The sequence below is a fragment of the Parasteatoda tepidariorum genome, chromosome 3, assembly GCF_043381705.1.
Source record: "Parasteatoda tepidariorum isolate YZ-2023 chromosome 3, CAS_Ptep_4.0, whole genome shotgun sequence".
Taxonomy (NCBI): domain Eukaryota; kingdom Metazoa; phylum Arthropoda; class Arachnida; order Araneae; family Theridiidae; genus Parasteatoda; species Parasteatoda tepidariorum.
Genome location: NC_092206.1, coordinates 60,433,678 through 60,460,969, shown reverse-complemented (window position 1 = coordinate 60,460,969; position 27,292 = coordinate 60,433,678). Strand labels below are relative to the sequence as shown.

General features: G+C 27.9%; 1 protein-coding gene across 4 annotated transcripts in view; it reads right to left on the bottom strand.

Annotated features, from left to right (window-relative positions):
- The window catches only part of LOC107445120 (potassium/sodium hyperpolarization-activated cyclic nucleotide-gated channel 2-like), a 627,568-nt gene that overhangs the window by 81,991 nt on the left and 518,285 nt on the right, over positions 1 to 27,292 (bottom strand). For all 4 annotated transcript variants that reach the window (XM_071178704.1, XM_071178703.1, XM_071178705.1 and 1 more), the window contains 2 exons: positions 21,801 to 21,964; positions 18,351 to 18,625 (listed from right to left, as the gene is read on the bottom strand). In XM_071178704.1, the coding sequence (XP_071034805.1) occupies positions 18,351 to 18,625; positions 21,801 to 21,964 (439 nt within the window). The remainder of the gene's footprint in view (positions 1 to 18,350; positions 18,626 to 21,800; positions 21,965 to 27,292) is intronic.

Below are 27,292 nucleotides of genomic sequence, written 5' to 3'. Positions count from 1 at the left end.
TCCTTTCTAATTCTTCCAATGATTTTCATCAACTTCCACTGCATGTGCTGGATTGCATGAATCTGTACTAAAAGTAAATTTAACGTAATAATGGAAAAGTTAAAGAAAAGTTTGGTAATGGAGGAAAAATATATGAGAGTGAAAAAAAATAATTGTAATGAGTTCTTGCTCTGCTACAAACATTAAGGCACCCTGAAATGACTTTCGCTGCAATAAAACGTAATAAAGTAAAACAGATAGCAATGCAAGCACTCTTTAGAAGAGATTCTGAATTCTGAACTTCGATTTTTTCCCCGAATTACACTATAATGTTATGCTGTTATAAAAGTTTTTTTATGTTTGTTTTTGGAGCTATAAAATTAGGATGAAGGAGAATTTGATGTGTTAGGTGGAAAAAAAAGCGTATAGAAATATGGAGAAAAAAACATTCAATTATTTATAGGGTCAAATAACTGGATTACTTCAACTTGTGTTTGTTTTGTGTGTGTTTGGAAATTAAACTTGAGTGTTATGGAAGCTTTGCTATTACGTTTACAGTAATTTTGAAGCGTATTGATATATTTCAACGATAATCGATATATAATCGATAAAAGCAATTTGTCAAATCTATCCGACATGAAGATTGAAATCCTTTGGCAAATAATCGACCAATATTTCGTATCAATTAGTAAAGTTGATTGAAACTTATTTCGTATTAAATATTCTTATCGATTAAATCTGACAAGAAGAACTTTTACGTCACCAGTACACTTTATGTAAACAAAACGCCATTTTGGTTATATCTTGAAATTGCACAATTATTCGTCTTTAAACTTCTAATATATAGTTCAAAAGCACTTGCTACACGTTTAAAACATGCTCTATCATCATTTTCTACAAGAATTTAGTTATATAATTTAAATATACGCTAATCATTAGCCATATTTACAAAGCTTCGAAAAATACAACTTTCTGGTGCTAGACAGCAGATTCGTGTAATCTTAACCAATTATTGGTATTAAGATAAAGTAATCATTCACACAATTTTTAAAGATTTTCAACGCCCACACAGGTGTTACACCAAAGTGTTTACAATGTAAAGTGTATAGTCCTAGATTATGGTTTCTAGTGAAGTTCAAACTGAGTGTAATTAAATACTTCTTAGATTGTGAATTTTTATTATTTGATTCATTTCAGGTCAGAGTATTCCCTTTCGAATTGACACTCCTTTCGATTTTATTGACATTTTGTGTAATAAATACACACGATAAAATAAGTAATTCTTCGAATTTTTAGATTTTTAATTTTAAAATTGCCCAAGTTACAAATATTTAAAAAAGGAACATTTCCATAAGAAAGCACCAAACCTGCATGCATATAAATTGCTGTAACTATTTTTGTAATTGTAGCGTAAAGAAATTACAAACTCCATTGCAAAGCTAAGAAATAAATTTTTCAAGTGATATTCTATATAATCTTCTGAGACTAGGTCAAAATTACAAAGTGACCTGATTTAACTTTAAATATCTCAACATGTGTTCTAAAAAGTAGGCAAATTTTTTCTTCTTCTTACTGCAACACTTATTTATTTTCTACACTTGTTCAAATTTGTATCCTGGTGCCGCAACTGAAAGTGTGTAACGAATTAACATAAGGGATGCATTGCAGTACAACTGTATCTTTTTACATCTTAGGCATTAAAAAAGTAACGTCCAACCCCTATTTTTGGCCAAAAAAAAGTACTAAAGATAAAAAGCTTACTGTAGTGTATAATATCATATATATATATAAGTGCAGTTAATAAAACTTACAAACAATATAAAATTTTATGAAAAACTTTGGAATGATGTGACGCTATCATTATTTTTATCTCACTTGGCCTTATGAAATAAACTCGACCTGTTTTTATTTTTGCATCAATCTTCATAACGATCTGTTTTTTTTGTCAACTTTTAATATCAAAGGCCTCTGAAGGTACGCGCATGACAGCGAGAGTCACGTGGCTGTAGAAGGCTTATTTTAACTTGTTCTGAGGTAATATTTACATCTAATCAGTTATGCTTGAGGGACCTGGTGATTTTGAGAAGAAGTACATTTATTTTTGCTGCTGTGAAAAATGTGAGCAGTTTTTAATCATGCAATGCTGTACTTTCTTCAGATTCTTTTGGAAATAAATGTGATTATTTTTATCCTGAAGATAATAACAGAAAATTGACTTTCGACGTTCATTTTGTCTGATGAAACTTTTCATGCCAGAAATTGATTGACCTTCAATTGAAAAATGCACCTTAAGCACACAAGCTCAAAATTATAATGACAGAAATCTGAAGTAGCTTATCAAAAATCTCTTTTAATGGTTATAAAAAAATAATAAATAAAAAATAAACCTGTAAAATCATAGAATAAGAAAAATCCATTAAAAAAAGAATTTGGATGTTTTCATTTTAAATTCAAACATCTGCTTCAGCTCTCATAGTAGATGATAATTCTAATTAATCAAAACACAAAATAAATTTTTTAAGAATCTTCTAAGAAGGAAAATGTCTTTTCCCCTTGTTAAATATCAGTTTATTTAATTTAATGTGTTTGTCTTTTTTTAATTCAAGATTGCTTAAATTACTTAACTTTCAATCAATAAGACAACTTAATTACTGTTGCTTTTAAAATTCTATAAATTTATTTGTTATCAAGCTAGTAAAAGTTAATAACTGATATTTTAATTTTTGATTAAACTAAAAGAGGACAAATAAACTAGAATTCAGTTTCTCTATGTTTTTAATTTAAAAAAAATATTTCGAGAAGTATGTAATATAATAATAAATAAAAATTAAGAAGTTGTAAAAAGAGGCATTGCTCTTATAGCCGATTATTTAAAAGAATAATTACTTGCATATTGCTTAAAAATTGTTTGATCATGTAAAATTCGTCTTAGATAGTAAAAAATTTGTGTCAAATCTGTTGATTTAATATAAGGAGGGCGAATTGTTATTTGTAAATATTGAGCCCAAATTCTTTCTTCCAAAAGAAGAAATATTTGGTCGATGCATTGAACAGCTTTATTACAAAGTATTTCACTTTTGATAATTCTTCTTACTCCTGTTTCCTTTATACTGACACCAGTCTACGAATTTGTAGATGCGTAGAAGAATAGTTAAAGTAAAAATATTTTTTTTCTCATTATTTTTTGAATACACATGTTATGAGATATTTAAGATCAAAGGTCAAATCAGTTTACGTTGATATCTTAATCTAGACACAGAAAGCCATGCAAGGCATCCATCGAAAGGTCCATTTCTTAGTTTTGAAATGTTAGAAATTTTTTTTAGTTACTATTAGGAAAAAGTTACAGATATGTATGCAAATTTCTCAGTTTGTATGAAAGTTTGAATTTTTAAAATGTCCAAATGTCTATAACTAGGATAGTTTTCAAAGTAAAAATCAAAAAAAAATAAAAATAGTTGAGTAACTTGCTTTCTTGTCTGTTCATTACATTAAATTCTATTAAAATCGATGCGAGTTTGGTCTAAAAGTGATTGATCTGACTTGAAGTGACAACTCAATTTTCTTTACATTAACAAATTGAACTCTCGGAATCTAAGTGTTAAACTTATCTAGAGAATTTACCTATTCATATTTACACTGTGTAAAATTAAACGTAAATAAATGCTTAACACTTTTCTCCAAAAAAGAAAAATTGAAGTTAAAAAAGAAAAGAAAATTAAGTAAACAGCTACACGATACGAAGGGAGAAGAAAGTGAATACGCAGATTTAATCCTACAAAAAATGCATTATTTGATAAGTAGCATTTTGTAATTTTATTTTCCATACATAATCTTTAGGTGTTCAAATTTGGACAACAGATTAGCGATGATTGTTCCAGATGAGAAAAATCTAGATAAAAAAAACGATGCAATTCACTTAACGCGATATGCTGTTATTGTGGAAGCATAACTTAATTCCAGTCCTATTTCTTTGAATTTTTTTTAAGATGGAACAAATAATTCCAATTGAAAAATTTTGAGTTTTGATACTTTTGAACATATGGAGAATATATGGATACACACGGTATGTTTTTAAGCCAATATTTAAAATTTTTCTGGATCTACCAGCGGTAATAATAAAACATAAAAAAAATCACATTAAAATAAGATTTTTTTAGGAAGAAGCAGATCTTTAGACATATATGTCAATATATAATGTTAATATTATGTCATTATATTATATATAATGATACGTTAGATCATGGAACATTATGTTATGATATAAAGGTATTGAAGGCATTAAAAAGAGAAATTTTACCTTAGAAAAAAGGTCTTTATACATTCATGTATTTATAACAAGATAAATTTCTCAGACTACAATACCAAGTCATCACATTTTCTAAACTAATTAAAATTATTAATATATAAATATAATAAATAAATACAAGAAAACACGAAGAAAGTTAAGAAAAACAATACGAAAGCACTCTGTTTTACGGATATAATCGTGTGGACCGATGAAAAGATTATATCCTTTTTTTTCCCCGGTTTTTTTTCCAGTTTTTTAAAATTTCAACTCTTTTTTTTTTTAAACTGTTGTTTGTTATTTTTTTACTTATTATTTCCCCCTTTTTTCATATGTCTATATATGTCTGTCTACACACACACACACACACATATATATATGTATATATATATATAATTCTGTTAAATATAGGCANATATATATATGGGTGTTTGCGTGCATAGTTTTAAGATTTGGTTTTGAAAGAAATATTTTACTTCATATTTGTTTGAAACATGACATGGTTTGCAATAAAACCAACCCCCCATAGAATTGATTTTTAGAGTTTTATTCTGGATTTCCAATTGTTGTCCTTCTTATAAGATAAGTTCTGCAGTGTTATTTCTTCTTAGAATTGAGTTGGAAGAAGTGTCAAATCAATGAAGACGGGTCATCTTGAGACCAAGACTCATTTTTTTCTTCTTTCCCTTTCCTTCTCTGTCTGTAAATAACGATTCTCTGTTCACTCAGGCGTGGATGACTCAGACCAAGAATTCAGTTTCATCCCATGGGTACACCAACATATTGCGTTTCTGAGAGGGCCGTCCTTTTGTAGACCAGTCATATTTCAGATATAAGCATAAAAAGGTATATTTCAGAAAATACTTTATTTTTTTGGAGAGACAAGTTTAAATTTTTTTTATTTATATAAAAAAAAATACTATTTGAAAAAACCTCTAGTGTATTTTAAACTTTAAAGATAGCTTAATATATAAACAACTGTTTATAAAAAGTTAAACCTACACTTGTTAGTTGAAACATTTAAGTATTGTTCAAAGCACATAGTTTATTGGGGATATACTATGTGCTTTGAACAATACAATATCCATGCAAAATAAAATATTTTCTTGACCAAGTTGTATTTTAATTCGGTGTAACTTTTTAAAGTAAATACTAATAAGTTTCTATATTTGAAACTTAAAGTCAATTTTTAAATCTCTATGACACTTTTAGTAGTTTTTAAAAAATTAAATAAACTTATGCTGGTCAACCATTTTTATTTACCTTTTTTAAACCCAGTAGAATAGAATATTTTCTTTTAAAATTTTCTTTTCTTAATATAGAGACCCAAGATTTAAGATTTAAACATAAGTGGTAAAATATTTAATGTAGAACCATTTATTGTACCAACTCCTTCTCTTTGAAATTTTAAATATGAATCTCTTTTTTTATTGAGATTCTTATTCTCCAGAAAAAGGTAATTATATCTGAATAGTAGATTTAAGCATTTTGCTTCATAATAAGATTCATAATATATGTCTAAGATTTATTTTGTAAATTTTAACGTATTTTTATTTGAAGGATAACAGTTTAAAACATACGAGTAAAAAAATGGTGTTTAAAAAAAAGGATGAAAAATATTTTTTATTATTTAAAATTGGTAACTTGATTTTATTATAAGACTTCAGTAAATTTAAATACCTTGAAATTAAATTGTCGCTTTAGTAAAGAAATATTATATTAATGTTTCAAATTGCAGGTGACAATTAAATTGAGTATATCTTTAGTTTTTGATAACTTAGTTAGCCTACGTAATTGTTTCTAGCATGCGTTTTCACTACAGCACTTGTCAGCAAAGTTTAGTGTACTTAAAATACAGTGTACATAATGTATATTTAGTTTGACTGAAATTCGACTCTGTTTTTATATATTTTAAATACTTTTTATTCAAAATTAAAAAGATAAACATTTTGTAACGACGCTGTTTCGACAACGGAGACTAAAGCAAAAAAAAAAAAAAAAAAAGCGATTTTTCAATATTGCTTGAGAACAATTCATCCTAGAGGGGTGAAAAATATTACAAAATGATATATTTTTTTAGTTATTTGTACGAAAAACATTAATTCAAAAGGTGAAGCCTTTCAAAAGACACCTGGGAAACTTTAAACTGTAATACTGGATGCGCGGGCACTACACTTTGCAAGAAAGTTTTTTAAATTTTTTATTTTATTTCCAATGAACTGCACAATCGGTCTTGCCGATGAGCAGACCTACAGAGGTGGTATCCATTCTTTCAGGACCACCACAATGGGTGAGATACCGTTGGTCCTGTTAATTTGAACGTCTAGTTTCTGCCACACTAGATGGCAGCACCGAGACTCTATTTGGATGCTAAAGTGCACTAGGAATTTAATTTTCCGGAAATACCAAGAGCCAATAAGGCACTCCAGGGATCTTTTACATGACGCATAATCATACGACATGGCCACTGAGGATTTTCTACATCCCGAAAATCCGGTGCCTGGGCCGGGGATCGAACCCGGCGACTTGGGCTCAGAACGCCGACGACAAATCAACTACGCCACCCAGCCACCCAAGAAAGTAATCAGAGTATTTAAACCATTTCAAGAAAATTCGCAAATTACAAGAGAAAAACATAATCCAAAATATATGGTGTCTCTCTCTCATTCTAGATTTATTAGATTTCTATTAATTTAGCCATATATACAAACTAACTTTCACTTTTTAGTTTGTGGTAAGATATTAAGGTGAGCCAAAGAGTCTTAATTTTCAGAATAAATAAAACAAATGAAATAATTTAGTTATCATTCCTTATCTTTCAGAAAAAAGGATAAGCTCCCATTTTGGGCTCTCAAAATGGGAACATTAGCCCTTAAAGGAATAGAGAGATCATTAAAAAAATTTGTAATTGTACTTATAATCTTAATTTTAAGCAAAACTACTACTTTCTAATACTGCCGCTTTTTGTAGAAGTTCTGAAAATAAAAATTTTGCTATGCTTTATGTTTTTAATTGAAAGTTAACTTCTCTGCACGTGTAGTCTTTTTTTATTTTCAAAAATTCAAATAAAAAAAAAAATTTAAATTTTTTAAAAATGATTTTTTTAAAAATTATGTAACTTTTCTAGAGAAAACTATTATTATCACCTTGAACTCAGATAAAATAAAGCAGATATGTGTAACAGGTAGTACCAGTTACGAATTGGTCTTCAACTTTAAAGATTTTTAAAAGTTAGCTTATTTTAGTTAAATAAAACTTGACATTGGATACGTTGGACGTAACGTAGCATTATAAATAAAATACTATTATTTCAATAATTTCTGTAAATAGCTACCTAAAACTTAAAAAAAGTTCATGTTTTTTAAGTTACATTTAAAATTTTATTCTGTGATAACAACGTTTAATCATAATTACTGAAAATCGAAGAATATTAGTTACTCTAACTTCCAATATACTACTGTCAATGTCAACTTCAAACAGACAAGGGAACCTACTTTCTCCATGTATAGATCAGAAGAATTCTACAAACGGTATTTCCTTCTTTGTTAAGTAACCAAATGATATTTTTTGAATCATTTAAATGAGTCCTAATGAATATTTTTACCTAATTTTAAAACTTAAGTTTGCAAGTATTTTAATCATTGCTTTAAAGTTGACGTTTTTTAAATACTTCCAGCCTATTCGTTTAAAGTTTGGTAACTGCGTTTAATAGAGAGCATAGCACAATTTAATGAATAAAATGGAACAAAAATATTCCAAATAGTTACTTAACTAAAGAAATTTCTTTCACGTGATTTAAAATGGATTAACATGGAAAAAGTTTTCTGTCTAAAGGAAGCACTTAAGTTCATGGAAATTATAGATAGGACACTATATGGATTGAAAATATCCTTGTGTTAATATTACAACTATTCAAATTTCACTTATTGGATATAATTCACTTATTGGATTAAGGTTATAAATTCAGGCTTAACTATGAATATTATCATTAACAATTAAGAATAAATAATAATAAATAGTTCGCTTTTTGTGAATACAAATTAAACGGTTTCAACTCAAACAGTGTCTCGTAAATGGGTAATTCCTAATTCTTTCTAGATTTATTTCGAATCGAATCATAAATAATTCACAACTTCACATTCCTTGGAGAGGAAATTTCCGAATATAATACATAATGGTACTGAATGCGGCAATGTCCTAAGACCATTTCATAAATCTTTTCGGTCCTTAAATTAAACGATAAGTAAACATTGTATGCGCCCCAATATTTATCCAGAACTTTGGAAACTTTGCAGTAGTCTTTTCCATAAGACAGGATTTTCTGCGTCTTAGGACCAGCCTTGCTGGACAGGAGAGAAAATTTTCCGGCTCAAATTTTCTTCTGGATTCATCGATATGCAGTAGGCGAGTGGCGAACTACGGCAGACGTTGCTTTTCAGATTGGGTTATTGTCACATGTTCTCCCATAGGCGAACTCTATTACGCCTTCGTTTCGAAAGCATTTGAAACGGTAAGACTCAAAGCCGAAGGATTAGGTCTCGTGTGGTGTATGATGGAATAAAGATTTTTACGTCAGGAAAGTCGAGTTTGTTCTTCCGAGTGGGTGCTTTTTAGTGCAGAGTGCTTAAATAAAGTGGGAGTCTTACTAGTAGGAAGTGTTAACATTATGTATTACGTTCGTAAAGTAAAAAATAAAAATCTTAATATATTTATTGTTCACTCGATTTGAATAAATATTAGAAAAATTGAACCAATAATTTAATTTATTTTGAGAGCATAACGGTTCTAATTAATCTAATGCAGTTTTAAACAGTTGGGCCCCTAATTATATACATAATATATATATATATATATATATAAATTATTAAAAATTAATAAATATACAGTAAAACCTCCTGTTATGGACACTCCTGCAAAACGGACGCCTCTCAATACGGACATATTTTTAATTCCCCGGGAATCTTCTATGAATAAACCATTACGTACATTCTCCGCAAAGCGGACACTCCCGTAACCGGACGCGGACAGTCATTTTGGTCCTGAAACGTTGTTTTTTATCTCTACAAACCNTTACCCAGATTGCAGTGTTTTGGGGATCAGAAATCCAAATCTCTCGAAAAAAATATATGTCTAGTCAGAGAAAGTAAGTTTATGTGTCTTATTTCCTAACTTAAAATATCGTGTGCCCTAATTAATCAGCATAATTGAGGTAATCTTCTCTAACCATAAAAATTACCTCCTAAACCGTGAAGATACGATCAAAAGTTATTCAGTTCCGATTTACATACACACACACACTAATATATATATATATATATATATATATATATATGATTTTTCCAACCAATAGAATTTTCTACATTATGTTTGAAAAACGCCTTACCTCAATAAAATAAAATAATTTACCTCAGTAAAATATTTTCTTTCGCTATTATTTATAAAAAAATGATAACAGTTGAAACATAACGTAATAAAAAATAACTAAGAACTAAATAATTTTAAGGAATTTCGTCTTACTTCAATTTTAAGGTATTAGGTCAGAAAAGAATGCAATAATTTTTTTATCGTTTTAATATCGTTTAGACTAAAACATCTTTTAGGAAATTTATCTCGTGTTACAGCGAATCAATACTTAGATATGGTATAAAATAAACTATAAGGTTGAAAAATATTTTTCTTACCTTATAAATAAAAATATTAAAAAAAAGTTAAAATTGTTTCAGAGATTATGTTTCTCAATAAATTCTTTCAAAAGAAAAGATATTAATTACAAAGTTAGAAACACAATCCAATTTTTTTAAGAAATTAAAAAAAATAATTTGAAAATATAGATTAGGTAATCAGAAAAATTATCTTTTATTTTAAAAGAAAAGGTATTACTTAAAAGATGTTTTTTATATTTTCTAGTCAGCATCTCTTAAAAAATAAAGCAGAAACTTTTTAATTTTCTATAATACAGATGAAAACCATTTATAGACGCATCTAACCTTCTTTTTATTTACGAATTTATTACGAAGGCAGAATTTGAGAGAATTTGAAGAAATAACTATAAACAGTTATAAAGCAGCTAAAATAGAAACAGCTGAAAGGAAAAATTAGGATAAACTCCGAAACTGAAATAAGATTTAATTTGTTCTATATTAATCACCGACTGTACATTGTTAGAAATTTCTCGGAAAAAGTGGTTGAATAACAATTTATTTAAAGATTAATTTACCATATTCAATCAAAAGAATTAAATAATGATAAATAAACTAGTAATCAAATCGTTAAGTGTGAAAAAACAGTTAATTAACTGCTTTCACCTAATATGGTTAAACAACCAGAATTTTATCGCACCAACTAAGACCACCTAATAAAGCCACTTAGTTCTTTGCAACAGCGTACATATCATAACCAAGCGGGCCAGTCTGTTAATCTCATGACTGGCAGAACTAGGGTTCGAGCCCCAGTATTGTCACCACAATATTTCCTCCATTTCCTTCAACGCACGAAGAATTCCCAGTGACCAGCACTTTCCAATGCCCATTACCTTACGAAAAGCAGATTAGAAGATCTAGTTAAATTTTATTTTTGAAAAATGGTAACGGTTAAAAAAACCATAAAAGTAAAAAATTTTCTTTACCGTAAACTTTACGGGTAATCGGATGGACAGACAGCTGCCAGTTATTTTACCATAATTTTAGAATGAAAATTTTAACAGTGTATTTGAATGAAATATTACAGATGGGTGTTATAGATTTCTGAATAACTGGGTTTAATTAAATTATTTATACCTAATACATAATTATTCTCGATCACTTTGCAATATTTTATGATTTACTATTGTTAATTTTAATGAATCAGCATACTGGTGAATTTTTGATTTAACAAGGCTGAAATAAATGCTTTTAGAATAAGCTAAAGTTTAATTGATTATTCGATAAACAAGCAAACTTTCAAAATTAATTTTGTAGTAAAACTTCTTGAGCACATTGAACCTTTTACAAATCTTTTTGAACTCTGATTTTGAAGCATCACACGTTAATGAAATACTTATAAAGGGATTAACCGCGTGTCAAGCAGTGCTTTTCAATCATGTAAATTAAGTAAGGACTTAATAACGTAAGCGAAAGCTGGAGTTGAGTGGAATTAAAGGTAAAATTACTGGATAAAGGTTTGACGTTTACAAAATTTTCTTGTCCTCCAACATAATGATAACCACACTCTTCCGTGAAATTTACTATAAAAAATAGTGATGAAGATATTATTTGATTGAAAACTTTATTCTCTTCAAACATAAATAGGAATTAGCAGTCAACATCTTTTAAGCACTCAAAAACAGACGCCCATTATCAAGACTTGACAGACGTGAAGGAGAGAAAACAAAAGGGATTTGAAACACAAATTATGAAAATAATAGCCAAAGAAAAAGTGGAAAAAATAAAGGCTAGAAATAAAAACTAGAAAAATCACAGTAGTCGAGAGAGAAAAAAATGAAAGAAACAGAACAAGAAAAACCACAGTGACTGAGAGGGGCAAATCAAGGTAAAATGCATTTCCACGCGCTGTGGATAGGTGGAGAGTAACTTGAAGGTAATTTGACAAAAAGTTAATAAAATCAGTTTTAATTGCAAATAATTTGGATTACTCTTAATTCTGAACGCTAAGTTCAAATTTTCCTTATGTTTAAAGAGGTTAATTTTTTTGTAAAACATATTGGTTTTTCATTACATTAATAGGAAAGTGCTACCCAGAAGAACAAATTCTTATTGTTGGATGTTTTCAGATGTCTCGTTGTTTAGATATTTAATTTTACGCTATCTATTTTTCAACGCTACTCGTTTTATAATGCTTCATAATTTACTGTTTACTTACATTTGATAAGTCAACTGCGAAAAAGTATGCAACTTGAGGTGAAATAGCAAGACGATTTAAAATTTGAAAAGCTTAAAATTAATTGGATATTACATAGGTTTGTAATTGAAAAAAAGTTAAAGTTTAAATAAAGTTAACATTATGTTTCAACCATGATAAAATTAATTATTCGAATGCAGTGATCTAATTGGGTATTATTTGACGGTCTTCAAATGTTGTATTGTAAAAAATTTTTTTTATGTTTAAACAGTGGTGCAGTTGAGCTTTAAGATCGATTCCAGAGCAGAAAAAAAGATATCTTCAAGAGTATAATAAGCTAGTAGTTTTCATTTTCAATTAGATTATTAATTTTCAAGTTTTCAATTAGTTATATGTTACACTGTATTTGATATTAAAGCATGATGATAATTTAAACTCGATAGAGAAAAACCATACTTCTTAGCAGTGTTCATTCATGCATTTGTTAAAAACCTGCCCTTGTTGTTCATTCATGCATTTGTCTTGTTTAATTTGTAATATGATTTTTGACATTATGAGAGTTTGGAATATTTTAAACTTGAACAAATCTTAGCATTGACTTTTAATGTCAAGGTTACAGTTATCGTGTGTACCTTATAAAAATTATTTTCACACCTGAAAACCATTTTTCAAAGATAAGGGATAAAAAAATATTTTATTTTAATTAAATAATGGTATGCTTATAAAGTAATGTGAAATAAAAGTTACAATCATTCACAACTACGAAAATTTAATGCGCACAAATATTACAATATATTTTTAAAGTCATATCTACAACCTCACATGAGTTTTATAAATGCCAATGGAATATTATTAATAAGTTAATTGTATTTTTATTTCTTTGGTCAAAAGTGAATAATATTATTTTAAAGACCACACCTTACAGAAGAAATGCTTGATTAAGAAGAAAAAAATATATCTGAGACATATAAAATTATGCTGATGTCTATAATATTAGCAAATAAAATTTAAGTTTAAAACAATGTGAATGACTGAAAGATTACAAATTTCTTCTATGTGCTCAATTCTGTTTGTGTTTTATTATTTACTTACATATTAAGTAATCTACGTATTAACAGAATTTAAAACTTCCATCAGTTGCAAAAAATATAAATGTTTCAAAGAAATAATCAAAGGCTACACTCAAAGCTCCAGTCTAGACAAAAGAATTCGTCCTTTGAAGTAATTCATTGAAGTAATTAATTAAAGTTTTCTTTATGTGTTTTTGATTGATCATCTTGAAGATTAGATGCAAGAAAAAAAAATTTCGTTTGCAATTATAATTTTGAAAGTGACAAGATAAACATAGAAAAGTTTAATTCCAAATCAATACGGATAATTAATTTGTCAAGTTTAAGTCTCAAAAATGACATAGAAATTTTTAAATTATATCCAGAAAAAAGTTTGTTATAATCTCATTACTTGATTTTTTTATTAAGCATAGAATTTTCATAATTAGGAGAGGTAACGTAGCTTTTTAAATAAACAAATAAATCCATTACTATCAAAGAATTTTTTGTTCTATGAAATTATATTCTAAGCAAAAAGCGTGGACATTTTTTAATCGGCAAACTAAACCGTTATTTAAATAAATTAATCACATTACTAATATTTTAAAGTCTGACAAAAAATGCTGGAAAAAAAGTTTCCTGCAATTCCTTTCAATGTCTATTTTTAAAAGAAAATTATTATTTTTAATGTCATGTTATAACGAAAGCTTCAGCTTACTGATTAAATATTCGATTTAAACTTAAAAAAGTAGAGTAATTAAAATTAGCCTTTTTTTAAACGGATTTGTATTTTTGATTCTCAAAAAAAAAAGGAGAAAGTGGATAATCGCCTTCCGGAAGAGACGTACTGAATAGTTAGTTTGGCCAGGAAACCGGTCGAAAGTTTGGATTCCTTACACTAGAATGACAGACGGAGTTGGTTTGTGCAAACCTTCCTTTTTTGAAAAAGTAATTTAAAAAAATAAACTATAAGTAGTGTAATTTTCTGATGCTTCATAATATGATTCAATTGAAGTACTTATTTATTAATTTATGTTGAAGCCTATTAGATGCGTAAATATTGAAAATTATGATTAGAATGACGGCAAGAGTTAGAGTGGCTCTGAGGAATTTCGGAAAAACGTAACAATTATTCTTTTCTGGGAATCGCTGTAGCATGTCTTTCTAAGACTAAATTAAAATTTTAGTATATGTGCTATAAATGTGTCAATTTTAACCACAAAAATTAGATCAGAAAAAAATTCCGTAAGTATACTTTCCTTTCATATGAATTATATCTTCACGTATTATACCTTATGGATCTCACGAATTATACCTTACTTTATATAAATTATATCTTATTTTTATACTTTCACGTTCTAGGACTCAATCTAAAAGATTTAAATAGCTAATTGGTCAAATAGTTCCTGAGAAATCAAATTTTAAAAATACAACTTTTCCGATATTCGATTTCTCAGGAATTATTCGACCGATTTTGTTCAAATTTTATATTATTTTGCCATTTAAAATTGCATACTTTTTAATTCGCTTAAAAAGGCCTCGAGACATGGAGTACGCAAAAATGAAAATTAGCATTAAGAGATCCAAACTATTGGGAACCTTTCCCAACTATTGGGAACGTATTTTCCAGATTGAGGATAATGCCTATATTTTGCGGTTTAGGCAATCCAAATCCATCATGAAAAAGGTATGCTTATTCAGAGAAAGTACGTTTTTGTGTCTGATACTGTAACTTAAAATATTGTCTGCAGTAATTAATTAGCATATAAGAGGTCACCCCCTCGAACCATTAAGATTGAATCCTAGAACATGAAATTCCAATCATTAGATTAAAACTTATTCAGGGTGGTTGATTTATATTTTTGCACACTGTACACACACCCGTAATGCGGCAAATAATTATCGTAAGTTATATTTATTGTATATGGAAAGTAAAAAAAATTAAAACAAATCTATTTAGTGCCATAATTTTAATTTGATTGAATAAGAGTATTCCAGTTTATTTCTTACAAACTATAATCATTATTATTTTTAAGGATCACAAATTTAGTTATGTAAACAACAAAAGTACATGAAAAATTAAAGATTTCATTACATTCGTTAAATCATATCATTCGTTAAATCATATTATTCGTTCAAAGAGTCATATTATTCGTTAAATCAGAAACTATTTATTTAAATAGACAACAAAAAATCCAGTAGAATTAGAATGATTGAGCCTCTTTTATATCGTTAATAAATTATTTTTAACTCCTTATTAGGTACACAAATACTCAAAAGTATATTTATTAGGTACTCAGACGTACTCAAAAATTCTAAGAACGAACAAAATTGGACTCTGACTCATTTGGCTGAAGTATACAGCAAATTTCAGTGTTTCTTATGCTTATGTTTATTCGCATTTTTTTTTCGCCATGTATCTTTAACTCTTTAAGCGAATCACAAACTTTTTAGCGCACAATTGTAAAGCTCTTTTATCAAAGATTTCCCGTAAGGAAATATATTTAGCATATTTTTGGCTCTCCTCTTGAATTTAAAAAATTGTATCTTATAACGTAAAATTCTGTTCACATTTTCAGAAGTTATTGAGTGCCTCCGTTTTTATTTTGAGCAAAGTAAAGAAGATAGAAATTTTTAAAACATTTTCAGTGTTGTCTGACATAAGGGAGAGATCAATATTTTCTCACTAAAGAGTATCTTTCCATTTTTTTATTCTCACTTAGAAAATATTTTCTACTTTTTAAATTAACTATTTTTAATTGAAAATAAAACTTTCGGAGAACGCAAACTTTCTAGCTATCTAATAAATATAGTAAGGTAAAATTTTTAATATAAACTTGGTTTACCATGCCATTTTATCGTTAAAATATAAATACAAAGTAAAACATTATGTTAAAAATACGATATTATGTATGAAATATAATGTAATATATTTCAATAAAAATACGATATTATGTGTGAAATATAATGTAATGTTTTTTAATTAAAATATTATGTCTAAGAACTACTGTGATTGGTGTTTTGAAAATATGAGTGGCCTCAAATCATTAAACATGAGCAAGGATATTTTTTAAAATTAATTTGCCTTATTTATTAGTTAAAACGATATTTTTTGGCTGAAAATATGAGTGGTCTGAAATCGTTAAATATATGCGGGATTTTTTTAAAAAATGAATTTGCTTTTAAATCTAAGTTTAGTAGTTAAAACAAAATCTTTTGGCTGAAAATATGCGTAGTTTCAAATCACTTAATATATGCCGGGATTTTTTTAAAAATGAACTTGCTTTTAAGTGTAAATTTAGTACATAAAAATTTTTTTTTTTGGCTAAAAATATGAGTGATCTTAAATTGTTAAATATATGCAGGAATTTTATTTTAAAAAGGAAATTTGCTTTTAAATCTAAATTTAGTGATTAAAACAATATATTTCGGCTGTGTCATGAATAGTAATTTAAACAGAAGAATAGCGAATACAGAAATTCACAAAATTTGTTAAAATATTGGTGTAATAAAGTTAATTAAGTCAAAGAGAAAATTTATAGGGCAAAATTTGTCGTTTAAAATAGCCCAGCACGTTAGATTTTCAAACATAAACTGATTGGTAGTATAGCCAGAGAAGGTCCAAAATTTGATGGTTTGACACTGGATATTATCGATTCAGGATGGATTAATGCAGATTTTAAGGGGATCAGGGTACTGAACTTTGCATGGAATAGCTACAAGAAGAAGTACAGGAAGGCCAAGGCCCATCCAGGTCTGTCGCATGAATGATGATAAAAATAAAATAGACCAAAAAGTGGTCTGTTCTGTCTTAATCGCATATTTTAGGGCATTATTTTGACACTTATTAGTTTTTGAAAATCCAATAATAGCAACCAGGCTCTTTAAATTCCAATAGTTTTAAAGTATAATCATTCATATAACTGCTTTGAAACCATTACAACTAAAATGGACAGTTCTTGATACATTTATAAGAATAAAAAATATTTAAATAGCCACCCTAAGTAAATGCAATTGTTGATTTTAAACACCTATATCCATACTTGATGTGTTAGGTACGAATGCAATAGAAAACGACTTTATTTTGCCATTGGATGGAAAATAATATAAATATTAACTTTAAAAGTAATTTGGTATTTTTTTTTAATTATATCTTTTCATATTTGCAAAGAATTTATAAATAATCAGTATTATTAGCCATTCGTGAGGTATGGAACTGAATTTTTAGTTTTGAGTGTCATTTGTAATATATTAGTTAAAGAAATAACTAGAAATAATTAAAAAACTGATAAAGATCAGGTTTTACTAGATTTGTTGTAAATTCTCTAAACTGTTTTAAACTACCTCATATTTTAAAATACTATAAAATTCAGATCAATTTTAAACATATATATAATTTCATCAATCATTTATTGTACTTAACATTCCTGTTCAAAACAGTCTTTTATCTGTATTTCATCTATAATAGTATTATTATTCAGAATACAATATATTCTTGAAGTGCATTTCGAATACTTTTTCTTTTTTTTAAACCTGCATTGAATGCAGAAATATTGTACGGAAATGGAAAAATAAGAAAGCTCATCTGAAATACATTTCGGGAATGTCAGAAGTTTTTTTTTAAAACAAATATATTATAAAGTCTTTTTCATCTCTTTAAAGTTATTATTTATTAAGTTGGCTTCATATTTAATGCGCATACTTTGATAAAAAAAATAAGTGAATACCATAGAACTAGCAAATTCGTTAAGAACTTTGCACATATATAAATTTAATGGAAGTAAAAACAAAATATCGTTTTTGAATTCGAAGTAGTACATTTTAACTCTTATTTCACTACTATAAATGTAAGAGTTTTGTTAAAATAATAGAATTATATGTGTGGCAGAGCATAAATTTGAATAGACAAATAAGATTCCAATGTATTGTAATAATCTCATAAATAGCGCTGGAGTTTTTCACATTGTCTGTTGATTCCACTACAAATAGTCATAGTGTTTCAGTATTGAAATTTTAACTTAAGTCAAACTTTTAAACCTTGGAATTGCTCACGATTGTGTTATCAATATCCTTAATTTATTTTTGTAAATTAACAATTAAGTATCATTGAAAAGTTTAGGAAATACCAGTGAAAAGTTTGGGAAATACCAATTGTTAATAACAGTGTTGTGAAAAAGTTAAGGCAGAGGAATACTTACATATACTTCTTCCCATTGACTGACGTACCTCACCAGCCTTGATAACCTGAGCAACCTAAGGAGGGAGAGCATTTTCGCAAAACGTAATATCCTCAGCGCCCTTCCCGCGTGCAGTAGCTGATAGTTGTCACCATAACCCTGATTGAAGATCAGGAAGATATAATCGAAGGGGATCGAACTCAGCAGGTCTAGGAAGAACCAAGTGCGAATGTAGGTGCGAGCGATCTCTTTTGGTTCGAGAATCACTTGCTCTGAATTGTCTTGTTGCATTATACCTGGAAAATAAATAAAGGACTTTATGGGTATGATATTCCTTTATGGTTATTTATTACCTTGAAGCAAAGGAAGCATATCTAATTATTGAGAACTGAGTCGCAAATCAGTTTATGAAAAACTTAAAGCAATATACAGGGTGTCTTAAAACGATCGCATAAACTCTGCACAGCTAGATTCCTCGTTGGGAGTACATAAAAACTGCCCAAAGAAGCGTTCCTGTACGATCCATAGTTTACGTGAAAAATACGAAAAACAAAGTATGACGCCACTGCCGGTGCAAGAATTAACACTTTATTGAACATATCAACAACAGTATACTATGCACAATTTAAAGCAGATGTAAGATTTTAACATTTTAAACATTATCATCTAGAACAGTGTTTCTTAACCTTTTTGATACAATGAACCCCTTTTAAAAATTTTTAAGAAGTCACGGACCACCCCTCCGAGAAAAAAAATTGCAAAAAACATCNAAGCAGATGTAAGATTTTAACATTTTAAGCATTATCGTCTAGAAAGATATGCGAATACTGTTGTTGATATGTCCAATAAAGTGGTTTTTTTTCTTGCACCGGCAGTGACGTCATACTTTGTTTTTCGTATTTTCCTAGTAAACTATGGATCGTACAGGAACGCTTCTTTGGGCAGTTTTTATGTACTCCCAATGAGGAATCTAGCTGTGCAGAGTTTTTGCGGTCGTTTTGGGACACCCTGTATTTTACAATAGTGCGTGTTTCTGAAATGAAGTGCTCAACATTTTTTTAGTAATATACGTGTATTTTATTTTAACTCTTCTTTTAATAACGAGAATCAAAAAGATTTAAAATAAAAAGTTTTAAACCCTTTATTAACTATTTCTGAAATGTCTCGGGAACATCGCAGAAATGTTTCAATTGATATGACGTTTAAATATTGTGCTGCCATCTGTTTTATAAGTAAAATTAATATACTGGCGAGTGATTTGTTTTGGAAGTCAAGATTACTCTTTGTTCCGCTGAACGAAGAATAATAATAATTATGAACTTAACACCACCCTTATAACTGTATTTAACTTTCGTATTCGTTATTAACATTACGGTTTAAGACATTTTCGTAAGTAAGCAGATAAGTTTTATAAATTCTTATCATGATTAATATTTACATGATCTTGTCTATAATCAAATGGAAAATTTCATGTCTTAATGAGGAGCATAAAATAATTCAGGGTATTAACCACACAAAAGACATTTTGTGTCGTGCTTGCACACTTCATATTTTAAAAATTATCATTTGATTTGTCATAATATTTTTAAAACGAATTGGTGTGGAGTTAAAATTTCATACAGTTGTGTTAATAATTAAAATTGACCAAAGAATTTATTTTGGAAAAGGTAAATAAAAGTACCAATCTGAGATTTTTGAATGATAGCCATTTTAAGAAATGTTTATCAACATTTAGCGTCAAAAACCAAGGAATTTATTATCCGGTTCCGAGGGTAATAAAAATGTCACTTCATATCGGTATCAGAGACATTTCGCCAACTAATAAAACCATCGCTTTTATTATCTTCTTCATTTATTATATGTTTATCTTTAAACTGTTTCTTTAGCAATGTATAAGACTAAAAATTTACCTTTCGTTTTCCTATCTTTGTTTTTTTTATGGCCCTTTAAGGAGAAAACTCAATAAAAATATTAATCAAATACAAAAACTGTTTCCTCAATTATATATAAAGTTTATTTTGTAGTTAAATAAATTCAAAGAGTTTATAAAGTACTAATTAAGAAAAAAATAAGTGAAAATATTTTTATCAAATTTTGAATGGAATTACTAGGAAAGTCTTAAAATAAGTAATCATAAAATACGAAAAACGTATTCCAGAATATTTGAAAAGGTTAATTTATAACGGGTTAAATTAAAATTACAAAATAAACTTAATTAAAAGTTGCTTAATTACAACTCAAGAAAAAATAAGAGAATAATTATAATATCCTAATCTAACAAGCAGACTCAAAGTATCACAATGCATCATAAGTTACAAAAAAATAACCAATATATATTTCTTTCTACAATTATACATTGTGCTCTTTAATTAACCTATCTTACGCACTTGACGTAATTAAATTAATTTCCTCCCTTATCAATTAAACTTCATTCTATCTTTTAAGACAATCATGCAGCACATTTTCTTTTAATTATAGCCAAATAAGCCAAAATAAAATAAAAACTGCGAGGATGTTGATCCAAAGAAGTGGAAATATATTTATCCAGATTTGTTGAAAATACAAATACACAGATTTAGTTCAGCTGCTGATCGCCATGCGAAAAATAAGTTCAATCTAAAAAAAATATATCGGTGCAAGTATTCAAGTATTTACAATAAGTTTGAATGCTGCTTAATGAAAGCCAAACCCATTATTTTGGAAGAATGCAAATGAGCTAATTAAAAAGCTCGCCAAGAATTACTCTCCCAGAGCTAAGTCGAGTGCAAGAACAGGTTGATACATGTCGTCATAGCCCTGATCCTAATTATGGCAATATCATTCACGCTTAGTGGTCGTTAAGGTTCAAATGGCGATATCGCTATCGATTCTAAGTTGAAGATGGCTTAACTTCGCAGTTTTAAAGCAAATGACAGTAAATTAATATATGTATAGTAAATTTATGAAGCAAATGGCAGTGGATTTATCATTTTATACAACAGGGGAAAAGACATTTGCGGCGAAAGACAAGCTTCATAGATATTGTTATGAGATGGTCACAATAAATTTTGTTTCGTTAGTAAAACTTTTATATTCCACAATATATAAACTTATGCTTAGAATTAAAATGATCTTGTATATAACAAATTATCTGTTTAAATTTTTTCCAACAGGTTTTTTCTTGATAATTTAATCCAAGCAAAAAAAAAGTTTCATAAAGTGGCTTTTAAATGAAAAGAACCTATCGAAATCAGTCGGGGATTCATTAAGTTTGAGGACAAAATGGCTACTAAGCTATTAGAGTCTATTGACCACTGGTTACAAACAGAAAATTTAAATTTTCAGATTCACTCCTAAACTTTAAGGGCATTATATGAATATTAAAATGTTCAAAAGGCATTTTTGTTTATAATCAGCTCTGTTATTTTATGCAAAAATGCATGTTTTTTCCTGCAAGATTGTTACACTTATGTTTGGGAAATACATTCTTACCCGTTCTGAAATTAACAACAATATCCAACAAGAATAGAGTATCTGAAAGACAGTTGAAAGCAATCCATCTAGCTGACAAGTCGTCGTTGAAGAAGGAAATAGCCACCGGAAGAACTATCAAATTAGTTACCAATACTAATAACATAAGCAAATCCCAATAAAACCTGAAAAGGAATAATTACCATTAGTTTTCAAGACTGTTTAAATTACATACAGTATCAAATGACAGAATTATTACCCTATCAATAGAATTAACCTGTAAAAAAATCACTCGACTCATAAAATGGGTGAAATTCAGCTGAAAAGTTTTAATTTTTATTTTGAAAATACTTCCGGATATTGTAGGACATTTTAGTTTAGTTTGTGGAAAAATATTATAAGTTACATTTTGGTGGCTAAATGAAGAACTGGCTTTGAACCACACATAAATGAAGCTAAAGAACAGGAATAGAGAACAAATACCACATAAACAGGCATATGATATTTGAAGCCTTATAACATAGCACCTCCTGCAACATTTGGGTTTCAAACCCAACTTCCACCACACTTCTTTCGTGTCTCCTTTCTTTTGATTGATTGATTATCCTGTTGAAACTTGTCCCCTTGTTCTATTGCTCAACCTTTCTTTTTTTTTCCTTGCTGTAATTTGTTCGTGGTTTTTTTCTTTCTTTCTATCTCTGCGTTTTCCTCTTTCATTCTGTTTGCATTGAAGAAGGTTCTTAATTACGAAACTGAAACTATTGTAAGTCATGTGACATTATTGTGTAGTAACTATAGTATGTCATGTGACATAATGTGACGTGTTTCTCTTTGCATTTCAGTGTATAGACATATCGAAATAGTTTAGAATACACGTATAAAAACATTTAATTTTTCTTACTAAAATACTTAAAACAAATTTAAGTTCTGTATTTATAATTGACCATTAAATGTTTTAAAGTTGCAATCTTGAAAATTAAAAATTTTATGAAAATTAAGAAAGAGACTTAAAATATTACATCAAACAGTTTTTTAGACTTTAAAAATTTCTACAATTGTTAGGTATCTCTAAACTTTTGAATTATTATACTAAATCATAAGTACAATATTTTGTAAAAATTAAACCAAGATGTTACTATTGTTTCTTGCTGCAAAGTTTCTAACCTAATTCCTAGCACTTATTTCATAAAATTCAAAACATTTCAAAATTCAACAGCTTCGGAACAAAATCGAGTAGATTTCTGAGTTTTTAGGTAATAAAGGTAGATACTATAAAAAAATAATTTCCCTTTGACACATTTTTAAAAATCCTATATTTTAAAATAAAGTTGTGAAATTCTGTACAACTTATAGTTGTAACATTAACGCTTAACTTAAACGCATAACTCAATTATTCAAATTGTGTGTAAATATAGCTCGTTATCCCGCACAATGTATTCTGCAATTTTTTTATAATTTCAAACATTTTCCTTATTTTTAAATTAAGAGAAATATTAATGAAATATTTTAGCAAAACTTAAAGAGTAAAATAAATGTAAATTCAAAAACTTAAATCAATACTCGCTTTTGAGAGGCCCTTTTTGTAAGAAAAATAAGAAATTTGCATATAGAATGAAGCAAAGAAAAATCTATTAAGTTAAGAGAATAGACTAATTACGTTAGTAAAACGTTAGATTATCCGAATTAACCAATTTGAAGTAATGAAGTTCTTAACTCTTGTTTTAACAAAATGTTAAATGCTGTCAATTATTTTGGATTTAATATAATTAGTTAAATTCTTTTCAGAGTAAAAGAAACAGAATTTGAATTAATTGTTTCATCATGCCGAAATTGAATAAAACTTTTTTTTGTCGTAAAGAAAAGAACTAGTTGCATAAAAAAGTCTTTACAGGAATGAGACAACTTTTTTAAAGTTATAATTGCTAATATGATTTTTACGCAAAAGTCTTATTTTGAGTGATATAAGAAATTCGGGTATTCATTTTTTTATTTTATTTCTAATAATATAAATTATGTGAAACTTTTTCCTACGTGAAGTGCACTTGAATACTAATTGCTGTAATTGATAAATCGAACAATTTAATCCCAGAATGTTAATTTTTTTCTAAATTTGTTATTTGTAAAATAAAAAATAAAGAAAAACATAAATTTCGAAAATGTTTCTTAAAAGATATTAGAGATGTATAGAATCCTACAACAGTTCTCAGTGAATGGGGTAAAAAAGATCAGAAAATCCCAACATTAATTGTTAATTATTGCAATTGCATTATTGCAATTATTTAATTGTTTCCTTGAGACAATGCAAGCTCGATGCAATGTTAAATTTAACTATGCTAGTTTATGCGCAATAAGTATCGCATTAAGCTTGCATCGCTTCCCTTTTACATAGAGATAGAATTGAATCCTAGAAAACCTTTTGAAATTGAGACAAGGTTGACAACTCCATTCTTCTGTTTCATGTAAGAGAGAATAATTAAAAAACAAGATTGATATAAGATTTTATTATTATCATTGTATCAAGATTTATTTTTTTGCAAAGGTTAATATGTAATTTTTTTAACATTTTAAAAATCATAGTTGACTTGATCAGAACTATCATCATTAAAAAAAAATCTTGTGTTTGAGAACCTTAAGATACACAGGGAAGAAAAGTTCAAAAACAAGGTTTGCAATAAAAGCTGAGAAATTGTATTTTAAGGTTTATGCGTGCCCTATTCAATTTTAAAAAAATATTGCCAAAGTTACATTTCTATTTTGTAAGAATACTGATTAACCAGTCAACCTCTTAGTGTTATTCAAGAAAAACCGCCTGCACAATGTTTGCCGTAAAATTATTTACTATCTTAGTTGAGTCATTAAGGCTCTTAGTTAACAAATAATTTCAAAAAAAAATTTATAAATCTCATTCATTATCAGTACGCATAAAATAAAANGTTATTCAAGAAAAACCGCCTGTACAATGTTTGCCGTAAAATTACTTACTATCTTAGTTGAGTCATTAAGGCTCTTAGTTAACAAATAATTTCAAAAAAAAAAAAAATTATAAATCTCATTCATTATCAGTACGCATAAAATAAAAATATAACAACACATCGTAAAAATATTTGTCATTTTAATATTTTTTCCTAGATTACTATTGATTTAAAAATATAATATTAAACGTTTTTGTATGTTACAAATTTTATACACTCGATAAACAATGTTTCGCACATTGTTAAAATAAAGTTATTCCTTATTCTGCAATATATTAACATATATCATAGATAATATACCTTTAAATATTCGAAACTGATGGCGGTTATGGGATTTTAGATTTTGAAAGAGAAATGATTTAGTTCACAAACATGATTAACAGACATTTGTTAAATGACTATGTACTACATTTTCAAGTCGATAAATCTATTTGTGTATTACAAATTCTCATTCTAAATCTGACGAACAACATCAATTACTTAAACAAGCAGTTAATTCATTGCTAGTATAGAATCAATGAAAACAATCGTGCATATTGTTGAAGTAAATCCAACCATGTAGTGGGATACATTAATTTAAAGAATATTGATTGTTATGGGCAACAGCTTAGAGTATCTTTAATCGTATAGAGTTTGCGTATAAACAATATAGCAGTTTATCAACAATTTTATGGATAAATTTGAACTGATTTATTTAATTTATTGTGGAAGGGTTGTTTTATTAATCTTTGAAAACAGCTCGAAAGTTTATTAAAGTGTGCAGTATAGCCTAAATTCACATTTACACACATTATTATAGAAATTTCTTATTATTAAAAAACGCAGTTGTTTGTATAAACAGTATAATAATTTAAAAAAAATTAAAGTTATCTTACGGAAAGCAAAACTGCATGGCAAAAACTGAAATTTGAATAGACAGTTTAAATCCGTTTTTTATTTGGGTGAAAAACGAAAACAAACTGCTTAATGAAAAACAGTTTCAAACCGTTAAATATGCAGAAAAAGTATTTCAAGCTGTTATTTACTAGATAGTTTTAAACCGTTAAATATGCGGAAAAAGAATGTAAATAAAAACGGTAATTTTTCGCAGCACATGGGTTGCAATTCAAAACAGTAAAAATCTGTATTTATCTGCACAGTTTTTATTTTGTAAAGACAGATTTTATTTTTTAAACAGCTTTTATTCTGTAAAAAACACATTCTTTGTTAAATTTTTCACAGTTATTTTCTTATAGTTCAAAAGTTAAGAAAAAAATAAACTTAATTTTTATTGATTGAGATGACGCATTTTAGTTTTTCACAAAATTTCCGACAGTTTTCAACATTTCACAAACATATTATTAATTCTGAATTGCGTTTAATTAGAAGTAATAGAATTCATGTTTCTGAATAGTTAAAAAATAAAAATAAATTATACGTTTTCTATAATCAGAAGTATAAAAGCTTTAAAGCTGAATAAAGGCTCCCATCATCATCTTTTTTGACGATTTTTGAGTTAAAATTTCTAATTAGTTAAAATTTCTAATTCAACTAATTAGTATAAATACTTTAAAAGATTAAAACTCTACAGGAATAAAAATGTGAACTAAAATAAAAACTGGTTCGTGATTTAAAAATGAATTCAGCGACATCTCAGTTAAACACAAAAGGCTTTGAAGATTACATCTGTAAGCATGAAAAATATAAATGTTTCAAAGCATCAATCTCGATAATTGCTCCGTCGGGTATTTCTCCTTTGAAACTTTAAGCCTCGAATATTGTTCTCGGTGTAACCATTTTTCACGTCCAAACATGTTTGTTCTTTTCTCCTGAAATCAGTTTTAGCTTCTTTCATCAGGTGCCAAACTAAGAGATTTTTTGTTGTTTTAAAGAAACAGGGACGCATGCCAAATGTGAAAGTCAAAATGTTTTATTTCAAACTTATTTGCTTTAACTGATACGAATTGCTATTTACTGATTTAAATGTAAGAAAAAAATATTGTTGTAAATTCATGAGATTTAAAACTGCAACAAGTGTTTTATATTTTATGAAATGCTTTTGATTTTTTTTTTAGATGTTAACTTTTAATGTCGAGAGAAATTTCTGAATTTCAGTTTCAATATATTGCTTAGCTAATATATACTGCCATTTTACATTCCTACAATTTACGTACATAATTAATAATTCATAAGTTCCTTAATTTGCATTCATATAATAAAGTAAAAGAGGATACAAAGAAATTTTTATTTTCTCTTATAATTGGCGTTAAATAGCCAACTCAATTCCACACTTACGACTGTTAATGTTTAACTTCCTAGACTTGAACAATTGAACCCAATCCAGAAGACAAGAGAATTCATGGATCAGGCATTGGGACACATTTACTTTCGTCTTGAATATGAACTAAAGAGATAATTATCCGAAAATTAAGGTCTTCTTTTTAGAAATACAAAATTCAATTATTTTCCGTAACATTTACAAAAATTTAACCTCTTAATGTTCACATAATTTTGCAGAAAATGGTGCCTATTTTTTTATTCAAGAATATAACAAAAATCTAA